Source organism: Schistocerca americana, chromosome 9 (assembly GCF_021461395.2).
Source record: "Schistocerca americana isolate TAMUIC-IGC-003095 chromosome 9, iqSchAmer2.1, whole genome shotgun sequence".
In the NCBI taxonomy this organism is placed as follows: domain Eukaryota; kingdom Metazoa; phylum Arthropoda; class Insecta; order Orthoptera; family Acrididae; genus Schistocerca; species Schistocerca americana.
The window spans coordinates 76,349,995-76,362,589 of record NC_060127.1 but is presented as its reverse complement, the minus strand read 5'-3'; the positions used below and the strand labels follow the sequence as shown (position 1 = coordinate 76,362,589).

The window sequence follows — 12,595 nt, the reverse complement described above, 5'->3', positions numbered from 1 at the left end:
CCTATCCCCGATGTTATTCAATCTGTATATTGATCAAGCAATAAAGGAAACAGAAGAAAAGTTCGGAGTAGGTATTAAAATCCACGGAGAAGAAATAAAAACTTTGAGGTTCGCCGATGACATTGTAATTCTGTCAGAGACAGAAAAGGACTTGGAAGAGCTGTGGAACGGAATGGACTGTGTCTTTAAAGGAGGATATAAGATGAACATTAACAAAAGCAAAACGAGGATAATGGAATGTAGTCGAAGTAAGTCGGGTGATGCTGAGGGAATTAGATTAGGAAATGAGACACTTAAAGTAGTAAAGGAGTTTTGCTATTTGGGGAGCAAAATAACTGATGATGGTCGAAGTAGAGAGGATATAAAATGTAGACTGGCAATGGCAAGGAAAGTGTTTCTGAAGAAGAAAAATTTGCTAACATCGAGTATAGATTTGAATGTCAGGAAGTCGTTTCTGAAAGTATTTGTATGGAGTGTAGCCATGTATGGAAGTGAAACATGGACAATAAATAGATTATACAAGAAGAGAATAGAAGCTTTCGAAATGTGGTGCTACAGAAGAACGCTGAAGATTAGATGGGTAGATCACATAACTAATGAGGAGGTATTGAATAGAATTGGGGAGAAGAGGAGCTTGTGGCACAACTTGACTAGAAGAAGGGATCGGTTGGTAGGACATGTTCTGAGTCATCGAGGGATCACCAATTTAGTATTGGAGGGCAGCGCGGAGGGTAAAAATCGTAGACGGAGACCAAGAAATGAATACACTAAGCACATTCAGAAGGATGTAGGTTGCAGTAGGTACTGGGAGATGAAGAAGCTTGCACAGGATAGAGTAGCATGGAGAGCTGCATCAAACGAGTCTCAGGACTGAAGACCACAACAACAACAATTACTAACATAGCAAAAAAAATAGATTGAAGAATGTTTTTCGCTGTGAGAAAACGTGTGTCTATTAGGCCAACAGGTAAAAGCCGGCCGCGGGGCCGAGCGGTTCTAGGCGCTTCAGTCCGGAACCGCGCTGCTACTACGGTCGCAGGTTCGAATCCTGCCTCGGGCATGGATGTGTGTGATGTCCTTTTAGTTAGGTTTAAGTAGTTTAAAGTTCTAGGGGACTGATGAACAAAGACGTTAACTCCCATAGTGCTCAGAGCTATTTGAACCATTTTTTGAACATTTTTTGAACTTAGGGAAAACACTGACAACATGAAGGGACGGACTCAGAATTCACGAAAGTCAGAACAACCTTCGGTGACACAAAGAGCAAGGGTGGTAACACTAAGAGTGCAACGGGTATTCCACTGTTAAATACAGAGGAGAGAGCGGATAGGTGGAAATAGTACATTGAAGGGCTCTATCAGGGGAAGATTTGTCTGACGTGATGGAAGAAGAAACATGAATCGTTTTAGAAGAGACAGGGGATCCAGAATTAGAATCAGAATTTAAGAGAGCTGTGGAGGACTTAAAATCAAATAAGGTAGAAGGGCTAGACAACACCCTATCAGAATTTCCAAAATCGTTGGGGGGAAGTGGCAACGAAATGACTACTCACGTTGGAAAAAATCATCCACACAGTTGCGAAGACTGCAACAGCTGACAAGTGCGAGAATTATCGCAGAATCAGCTTAACAGCTTATGCATCCAAGTAGCGGACTAGAATAATATTCGCAGGTTCGAATACTGCCTAGGGCATGGATGTGTGTGATGTCCTTAGGTTAGATAGGTTACAGTAGTTCTACGTTCTAGGGAACTGATGACCTTAGAAGTTAAGTCCCATAGTGCTCAGAGCCATTTGAACCATTTTCTTAGAATAATATACAGAAGATTGGAAAAGAAAATTGAGGATGTGCTAGATGACAATCAGTTTGGCTTTAGAAAGGGTAAAGGCACAAGAGAGGTAATTCTGATGTTGAGGTTGACAATGGAAAGATTAAGACACGTTCATAGGATTTGTAGACGTAGAAAAAGCGTTCGGCAATGTAAAATGGTGGAAGATGTCCAAATTCTGAGAAAAGTTGGAATAAGCTATAGGGAGAGACGAGTCATATACAATATGTACGACAGCCAAGAGGGAATGAAACGAGTGGACGACCAAGAACGAAGCGGTCAGATCAAAAAGGATGTAAGACAGGGATGTAGTCTTTCCCCCCTACTGTTCAATCTGTACATCGAAGAAGCAGCGACGGAAATAAAATACAGTCTGAAAGGATATCAATGATACGATTCGCTGATTACATTGATATCCTTAGTGGAAGTAAAGAAGAATTGCATGATCTGCTGAATGCTATGAACAATCTAATGAGTACAGAATACGGATTGAGAGTAAATCGAAGAAAGACGAAAGTAACGAGAATTAGCAGAAATGAGAACAGCGAGAAACTTAACATCAGGATTGATGGTCACGAAGCAGATGAGGGTAAGGAATTCTTCGACCTAGGCAGCAAAATAACCAATGACGGACGGAACAAGGAGGACATCAAAAGCAGACTAGCAATAGCAAAAAAGGGCATTCCTGGCGAAGAGATGTCTACTATCATTAAACATAGGCGAAAATTTGAGGAAGGGATTTCTGAGAATGTACGGTTTTAGCACGGCATTGTATGGCCGTGAAACATAGAGTGTGCGGAAACCGGAACAGAAAAGAGTCGGTGGATTTGAGACGTGGTGCTACAGACGAATGTTGAAAATTAGGTGGACCGATAAGATAAGGAATGAGGAGATTCTGAGCCGACCGGGGTGGCCGAGCGGTTCTAGGCGCTACAATCTGGAACCGCGCGACCGCTACGGTCGCAGGTTCGAATCCTGCCTCTGGCATGGATGTGTGTGATGTCCTTAGGTTAGTTAGGTTTAAGTAGTTCTAAGTTCTGGGGGACTGATGACCTTAGAAGTTAAGTCCCATAGTGCTCAGAGCCATTTGAACCATTTTTTTGAGGAGGTTCTGCGCAGTATTGGAGAGGTAAGGAACATGTGGAAAACACTGGTAAGGAGAAGTCATAGGATGATAGGACGTCTGTTAAGACATGAAGGAATGACTTCCCTGGTACTAGAGGGGGCTGCAGAATGCAAAAACTGTAGAGGAAGACGGAGTACATCCGGGAAATAATTGAGGATGTACGTTGTAAGTGCTACTGTGAGGTGAAGAGGTTGGCGCAGGAGAGGAAATCGTGGCGGGCTGCATCAAGCGAGTCAGTAGACTGACGACTAAAAAAAAAAAAAAATCGCGCTGTTGTAGATAGAGCGTCGACATGTTCGATCACCGGATCTGGACCAACAACAACAACCATGGAACTCTATCCCACTAACTAACATCCACTACCTGTACAACACATTGGATGCCCGTTTGTGTGCTTGCATTCAACATTCCAGCGGTTACACCGATTATTAATGTACCAGGATTTCCTATTTGCTATGGTTTATCTCGTGGTTACATCAACGTGTGATCTCGCAATGTTGATGTCTGAAAGTGTGTTTCCTAGACAAATGCATTCCAGAAATTTCACTACTCTACATTAATTATTTTTTGTGTTGAGATTTTTTTTCAGTCAGTGTGTCTAAAACCTGTTAAGACAGACCTCCAGTAACAGATGCAGGCCACCGCTAAAATTTTGCGCAGGTTTTCGAGGCTATGTTTGCATTACACGGAGACAGCATATCATAATGACTTCCTAGGGAATTGCACATTCCTTGTTCAGTCGTGTAAAGTTACTCACTGGTGTATCGTCGGGTATGTGAACTGTTGTGCTACACTGATTTTAGTTAACTGTATGTGTACAGCTGTCTCCCGTAAAAAAAGTGAACAAGTTGGTACCCTTGTTGTGCTGACGACAGGTTCTACATGGGGCCACAGTTGGTGGTGATTGTGCTGCACCCAGATGATGTGGAGCACGTCTTGCTAACATCAAAGATGGTAGACCGCACATACTTCATCAGACGTGTCCTCCGGATGTTCTGCGGAGATGGTTTACTCACCCTTGGCGGTCGCCCTTGGAAAGTTCACCGAAAACTCATCAACCCTACATTCCACTCAGAGGTGAGTTAACCAGCCCAGGTAAGACTTATTGAAATTATCTAGCCTGTTACCCCGTGGCTGGAAGAAATTCCTTTTGAAACCCAATGTTTCGTCCCCTCTTACAGGGGACGTCTTCGGGGGGGTTTGTAGCTTTTCCGGCTGTCCTAAGGTCGTGTTTCAACACTGAATTCACCCGAGCACTCTATAATAGCACTGCATTTACACTGATAAGCCATAAAATTCTGCCCACTGCCCACTGCGAGACTGCCTGCTAGCGTTATGGTCACGTGACGCCGTAACAAAAGTGTGTAAGCGGAGCAGACACGGGCAGATGATCACCCTAGCGAAGATATGGGCTGGAAATGCGGTACTCCATTGGGATAAGCGACTTTGACAAAGGCCAGATTATTATTATACAGAGCCTGTGCAGGAGTGTCTTGAAAATGGCGAAGCTGGTCGAATGTTCACGTGCTACTGTCGTGAGCATCTACGGGAACACGTAGGACCGTGAAAATTTCCCTAACAGCGACTCTTAAAAAATGTTGGGTTCGGAATCTTATCTGTTCGGTAAAGTAGGATACATGGTCATGTGTGGCATCTCTGCCGAAAGAGCACAGTGCTCGTGCACGAACAAGTGTTTCCGAGCACACTGTTCGCCGTGCATTATTGTGAAACGTCCCCTTTGAACAATTATACACGACTGTCCTTAAACTGACACACAATATTTTGTTAGCGCAACGCAATCTGACTTTCAAAATTCCCTACAAAAGAATGGCCCTGACTAACATTAAACTATACCTTTCACAAATCACTTACCTCACAAAAATCTTCGCTGCTCAAGCTACTGCAATACAGCGAGCGCCACTACTGCCAGCTAAATAAAAGATTCAAACTATGGAAGGCACTAACTACTGATAGGGATAGTTAGCAAATGAAAGATATTAATAGAGAACAAACAATGTATTTACCTTGATATCATCATATATAAATATAGCAGTTCATGACAAATTTCAAAACTCCGCCATCTCTCTCCCCACATCCACCACTGCTGGCGGCTCACCTCCAACTGCGCAACGCTACGCGCTGTTCACATCCAGCTGCCGCTCCCAACACTACAATGGAAGACAACAATGCAAACTAGCCACAGACTGCACACAGATGGCGTTACCAATAAAAAAACCTAAACAGCCTACTTACAATTGAACACAGAGTTCTGCAGCAGACCATCCCTACGTGTTCACATGTCGACCCAACGACATCGTCAATTGTGACTGCAGTGGAATTCGACCGTCGATCGATGTAAACGTGACGACTCTTCGGGTGAATCACATTTTTGCTACAATAGGCCAGTGGTCGTCTTCACAAACGCCGTCATCGAGGTAAACGGCGGCTCGAAACGTGCAGCGCCCCACGGACGGAGCCTGGTGGGAACAATATTATGCTACGAGGTGCAACAGTAAAGTAATGAGACTGATGTGAAAAAAAAAAAGCCGGCCGGAGTGGCCGTGCGGTTCTAGGCGCTACAGTCTGGAGCCGAGCGAAAGCTACGGTCGCAGGTTCTGCCTCGGGCATGGATGTGTGTGATGTCCTTAGGTTAGTTAGGTTTAATTAGTTCTAAGTTCTAGGCGACTGATGACCTCAGAAGTTAAGTCGCACAGTGCTCAGAGCCATTAGAACCATTTTGAAAAAAAAAAAATGTAGCTTTCCGTTTTAGTCAAGTTTAGTGTTGTCTCCTTCAAAGTAGTTCCCTTCTGATTGCACACACTTTTTCCAGCGCTTCTGTCATAGATGGCAACGTTTCTGGAACTCATCTTCTGTAATATCCTCCAACACCCTCGTCACAACCTTTTTGGACATCCTGTATTGTTTGAAAAAGGTGTCCCTTGACCACCGTTTTGACTCTTGGAAATAGAAAAAAAGTCGCACGGAGCGATATCTGGTGAATAAGGTGGCTGTGGTAATACTGAAATTTGTTTTGAGATTAAAAATTGCTGTACTGACAGAGCAGTATGTGGATCATATTTGCACAAATCTTTCTCATACCAAGATCTTCAGTTATTATTAAACGAACCGTTTCGCGATTGATGTTCAGTTCTTCTGCAATCATTTTCACGGATAATATTCAGATCGTACGAGTTCACGCACCCTGAGGAGTTTCAGCCGCGCGGGATTAGCCGAGCGGTCTAGGGCACTGCAGTCATGGACCGTGCGGCTGGTCCCGGCGGAGGTTCGAGTCCTCCCTCAGGCATAGGTGTGTGTGCTTGTCCTTAGGATAATTTAGGTTAAGTAGTGTGTAAACTTAGGGACTGACGACCTTAGCAGTTAAGTCCCATAAGATTTCATACACATTTTTTTTCATTAGTTGCATGATCTACCCATCTAATATTCAGCATTCTTCTGCTGCACCACACGTCGAATGCTTCTATTCTCTTCTTGTCTTACAAGGATACACTCCATACAAATACTTTCAGAAAAGACTTCCTGACACTTAGATTTATACCCGATGTTAACAAATTTCTCTTCATCAGAAACACTTTCCTTGCCAGAACCAGTCTACATTTTATATCCTTTTTCCTAATCTCTTTCCCTCAGCATCACCCGATTTAATTCGACTACATTCCATACTTTTCTAGTATTTTAAGTCTCGCGTTTCCTAATCCAATGCCCTCAGCGTCACCTAATTTAAATCGATTAGATTCCATTATCCTCGATTTGCGTTTGTTCATGTACATCTTATATCCTCCTTTCAAGACCGTTCAACTACTCTTCCAGATACATTGCTGTCTCTGACAGAATTACAATGTCGCCGGCAAACCTCAAAGCTTTTATTTCTTCTTCATGGATTTTACTTAATTCCTACTCCAAATGTTTATATTTCCTTTATTGCTTGCTCAGTATACAGATTGAACGACATTGGGAATAGGCTACGATCGTGTCTCGCTCCGTTGTCAACCACTGCTTCCCTTTTGTGCCCCTCGACTCTTATAACTGCCATCTGGTTTCTGTATAAGTTGTAAATAGCCTTTCGGTCCCACCTTCAGAATTTCACTCCAGTCAAAATTGTCGAAAGCTTTCTCTAAGTCTACGAATGCTAGAAATGTAGGTTTGCCTTTTCTTAACCTATATTCTAAGGTAAGCTGTAGAATCAGTATTGCCACGCGTGTTCCAACATTTCTACGGAATCCAAACTGATCTTCCCTGAGGTCGGCTTCTACCAGTTTTTCCATTCGTTTATAAGGAATTCGTGTTCGTATTTTGCAACCGTGACTTATTAAACTGATAGTTCGGCAGTTTTCACACCTGTCTACGTCTTCTTTCTCTGGGAATGGAATTATTTTATTCTTCTTGAAGTCTGCGGGTATTTCGCCTGTCTCATACATCTTGCTCACCAGTTGGAAGAGTTTTGTCATGGCTGGCTCTCCCAAACTAACGGACTACTGTCTACTCCCAGTGCCTTCTTGCTCTGTCAAATTCTTCGCGTAGTATCATTCATTTCATCTTCATCTACGTCCTCTATCATTTGCCCTCAAGTACATCGCCCTTGTACAGACTCTCTATATATTCCTTCCACCTTTCTGCTTTGCCTTCTTTGCTTCGGACTGGTTAGGACCGTTACTTATCAAATTCAGAACTGCTGTCTGTAGCTGGGAATGGGTGATTATCATAAAATCCACAGTCCTCTGGTGAAACGGACTCCCAAGTCATGTTTGATTCTCCCAAATGCTTGAGTGACTGACTTTCGAAATTCAACCAGCGTCTTGGCGCCATCAATACGCATTCCAGTCCAGGCTGCTGAATTTGCGCGATATTCAGCCCACAGGGATGTCGACACGTCTGCTGAGAGAGCAGACCCCGAACTATCAAATTTCGATCGACGAGACCCTTTTATGCTGCTCGGCGACGCCTGGAGGTAAGACGTCCGTCGGTTACCCAGCAAGGAGACATTCGCCAAAAACAGCTACTGTCGATATAAGCAAGTGGCCCCGATCGTAATGCACACAGTTCAGAAGCGTGCAGTATAGTTCTGATGAGCTGACTGACATGATTTTGTGTTACACTTAGGCAAATGGAAATGAAAGAACAGCTCTTTTTGCCCGCATCTCGTGGTCGTGCGGTAGCGTTCTCGCTTCCCACGCCCGGGTTTCCGGGTTCGATTCCCGGCGGGGTCAGGGATTTTCTCTGCCTCGTGATGGCTGGGTGTTGTGTGCTGTCCTTAGGTTAGTTAGGTTTAAGTAGTTCTAAGTTCTAGGGGACTGATGACCATAAATGTTAAGTCCCATAGTGCTCCGAGCCATTTGAACCAACAGCTCTTTGTTTCTACGAAAATCGGTTCCCTAACAGAACACATTCATACCACAGTTTCTTTGCTGTAGTTCATGGACATTTAGGAAGAACTGCCAGTTTGCATCGTCAGCATATTGGTGGTGGTAGACATGACATGAGAACCCCAGATTTTGAGGATGAAGTGATCTGTACATTTAGCAATGAACCTTCAACTAGCGCACCTCAAATGAAAGCAGATCGTGTATATACACTCCTGGAAATTGAAATAAGAACCCGGTGAATTCATTGTCCCAGGAAGGGGAAACTTTATTGACACATTCCTGGGGTCAGATACATCACATGAACACACTGACAGAACCACAGGCACATAGACATAGGCAACAGAGCATGCACAATGTCGGCACTAGTACAGTGTATATCCACCTTTCGCAGCAATGCAGGCTGCTATTCTCCCATGGAGACGATCGTAGAGATGCTGGATGTAGTCCTGTGGAACGGCTTGCCATGCCATTTCCACCTGGCGCCTCAGTTGGACCAGCGTTCGTGCTGGACGTGCAGACCGCGTGAGACGACGCTTCATCCAGTCCCAAACATGCTCAATGGGGGACAGATCCGGAGATCTTGCTGGCCAGGGTAGTTGACTTACACCTTCTAGAGCACGTTGGGTGGCACGGGATACATGCGGACGTGCATTGTCCTGTTGGAACAGCAAGTTCCCTTGCCGGTCTAGGAATGGTAGAACGATGGGTTCGATGACGGTTTGGATGTACCGTGCACTATTCAGTGTCCCCTCGACGATCACCAGTGGTGTACGGCCAGTGTAGGAGATCGCTCCCCACACCATGATGCCGGGTGTTTGCCCTGTGTGCCTCGGTCGTATGCAGTCCTGATTGTGGCGCTCACCTGCACGGCGCCAAACACGCATACGACCATCATTGGCACCAAGGCAGAAGCGACTCTCATCGCTGAAGACGACACGTCTCCATTCGTCCCTCCATTCACGCCTGTCGCGACACCACTGGAGGCGGGCTGCACGATGTTGGGGCGTGAGCGGAAGACGGCCTAACGGTGTGCGGGACCGTAGCCCAGCTTCATGGAGACGGTTGCGAATGGTCCTCGCCGATACCCCAGGAGCAACAGTGTCCCTAATTTGCTGGGAAGTGGCGGTGCGGTCCCCTACGGCACTGCATAGGATCCTACGGTCTTGGCGTGCATCCGTGCGTCGCTGCGGTCCGGTCCGAGGTCGACGGGCACGTGCACCTTCCGCCGACCACTGGCGACAACATCGATGTACTGTGGAGACCTCACGCCCCACGTGTTGAGCAATTCGGCGGTACGTCCACCCGGCCTCCCGCATGCCCACTATACGCCCTCGCTCAAAGTCCGTCAACTGCACATACGGTTCACGTCCACGCTGTCGCGGCATGCTACCAGTGTTAAAGACTGCGATGGAGCTCCGTATGCCACGGCAAACTGGCTGACACTGACGGCGGCGGTGCACAAATGCTGCGCAGCTAGCGCCATTCGACGGCCAACACCGCGGTTCCTGGTGTGTCCGCTGTGTCGTGCGTGTGATCATTGCTTGTACAGCCCTCTCGCAGTGTCCGGAGCAAGTATGGTGGGTCTGACACGCCGGTGTCAATGTGTTCTTTTTTCCATTTCCAGGAGTGTATTTCAAGAGTACTGAAAGAGTGCAGGCTACATGTATACCATCTTCAAAGGGTGCTGGTTTTAGGGCCAGTTCATTACCCATATTGTATGCAGTTTGCGCAGTGGTTCACACACCAAAGAGTAAATCATGTTGTCCTCCACAGACATGTTTTATTTAGAAATGAAATTTTGTTTACACGTGGTGGTTATTTCAACAGTAGCAACAGCCACAAATGGGACAATGAATCCACTCATGCAATTGCTATTAGATCACAATGGCAGAGGCTCTTCATAAACATGTGGGTGTAAATTGTCGAAAATCATCTCCAGGACCTGTAATGCTCCCACACAGGTTAACTGGAGTTACAGTTACTGCAGACCACACTACCAGAACTGCTGGAGGCCTCTGATTCCAGCGCGATGGAGCCAGAGCACACTTCAGTGATGATGGACGAGCAGAGCTAACTGATCTTGTGGAACACTGGATAGCACGAGGAGGCCCTGTGGTGTGGCCATCACATCCACCTGACTTGGTGCACCTTGATTATTTTCTTTGGGGGCATGTACGGTAGACATTACTCCAACTCCCGCTAGAGCAGGCTGACAGCCCCAATCACTGATACATTCCATCACATCCGACAGAATACGGACATGGCCTCCAGAGTTGGACGGGCATTCATACGAAGGTGTGGAGCACATATTGAGGCACAGAGTAGTTTGTTTTGAACCATTCGTGTAAACCGAGCGAGTTGGTGCAGTGGTTAGCACACTGGACTCGCAATCATTCCCGCGTCCGGCCATCCAGATTTAGGTTTTCCGTGATTTCCCTCAATCACTCCAGGCAAATGCCGGGATGGTTCCTTTGAAAGGGCACGCCCGGCTTCCTTCCCCGCCCTTCCCTAATCCAATGAGACCGATGACCTCGCAGTTTGGTCTCTTCCCCAAGACAACCCAACCAACCCAACCCAACCATTCGTGTAAATTTCTGTCAGAACATGACTAATAACAATAATAAATAGTAATTATTGAGCAATTGTATGTATTCATCATTATAACTAAGACCACGTTTAAGATTGTATGTTCCTTAATAAAAAAAAGTGTTGCTCTTTATGCGACCTGTCACTCCTCAAGGTTTGTCAGCGATATCCTGAAACACCCTGTATACTAGGAGTAACTGTGGTCCCAAGACAGAACCCTGTGGTACACAACGCAATCCCTGATTCTCTCCACTTACGAACTGCTACCTATCATGTAGATGAGATAAACTCCATCTTCTGCCAGTCGGAGTGGAGAAGACGCACGTTGAGAGTGTGCTGCTTGGTTCCAGCTGCTGGAGGGATTTCTGGAGGCCTTCCACGAGGGCGGCCTCTACCTGTGCGAGCGTCTGGCCAGCACTGGAGGCACCGCCACCGAGACCTACAATCCGGCATTCAAGGCAGCCCTGCGGAACATTTACGACACCGTTATTGGCATCAACCATGACCTGCTGCTACCAGACGACGTGTCAGAGGATGATATGGCTGGCGCCATGAGTGATGCCATGATCTCCATAACGGTAAGGCCGATTAAAGCAGCGAGTTTACAGACTCACATCCCAACAACAGCTTTCTCTGCTAGCGCCCCTACTCGTGTATCCATTAAGCCACTTTATGTGTTGTATAATAGGAAAATCAGTATGTTGTCCTGGCTGGAAAGTTTTCATCGGAGACGGTGGTGTCTTCACGAGTCCCCAGGGAATGTGGGAGACACGGGGTGGACAAAACTATGGAAAAATCGGGAGAAATGTCTGCTTGAGCATGAATGCAGAAGCTAGACATGCCTGCACGTTGCGCTGTTGAATCTGACCACGAACGGCGCCTGTGGAATGATATCAATACGTCACAAGTGCCACCTGTGCTAAGAAAAGTGTTTTTTGTAGTCGTGAGTGCACTATGTCGGAGCTCAGTTATTCTAACGTAGGCAAATTGCTGGTGTTCGTATGGTGGATGCTTCTGTAACCAAGGCAAAAATGTATTTGATGTTTCAACACGCACCGTATCGAAAATTTCTGCCACATAGAGGGGCAGCGGAATAACATCATCCGCTGTCACAACGTGGACAAAAAGTGTGTTGATAGACAGTCATTGAAGAGAACTGTTATGAACAATAACAGGACGCAATGCCTTCCTTTCCCCTTGAGACAGTTACCATCATATTCTGCTGATGAAATTAGAATGGAAAGGAAGGCATTGCGGGAGATCAATGCAGACAAGAATGTTATTATAGTTGCCGCTGACAAGGGAAATGTTACTGTTTTAATGAATACTGAGGATTATCACAAGAAGATCAGTGATCTCCTGGAACCCAGCACATACAAGAAGTTGAAAAAGGATCCCACAACGAATGTGCTGAATGCCACCAATCGTCTGATAAAACAGTCTTCAATTCCTACAGAAGTTAAAAAGTATCTTTGTGAAACGGAGGCTTATCCTCCGAGATTATATGGATTACCAAAGATACATAAACCTGATGTTCCTTTGAGACCAATAGTCAGCGCAATTGGAGCTCCTACCCAAGAACTAGCCAGACACCTTGCCTCTTTGTTACAACCTCACATAGGCAAAACTGAGAGTCATATTAAAAACTCTCTACACTTCATTGAGAAATTGAGGG

General features: G+C 45.7%; 1 protein-coding gene across 1 annotated transcript in view; it reads left to right on the top strand.

Moving 5' to 3' along the window:
* The window catches only part of LOC124551102 (cytochrome P450 4C1-like), a 166,656-nt gene that overhangs the window by 57,709 nt on the left and 96,352 nt on the right, over window positions 1–12,595 (top strand). Inside the window, exons 3-4 of the mRNA XM_047126033.1 lie at window positions 3,829–4,030; window positions 11,271–11,498. Of these exons, the coding sequence (XP_046981989.1) occupies window positions 3,829–4,030; window positions 11,271–11,498 (430 nt within the window). The remainder of the gene's footprint in view (window positions 1–3,828; window positions 4,031–11,270; window positions 11,499–12,595) is intronic.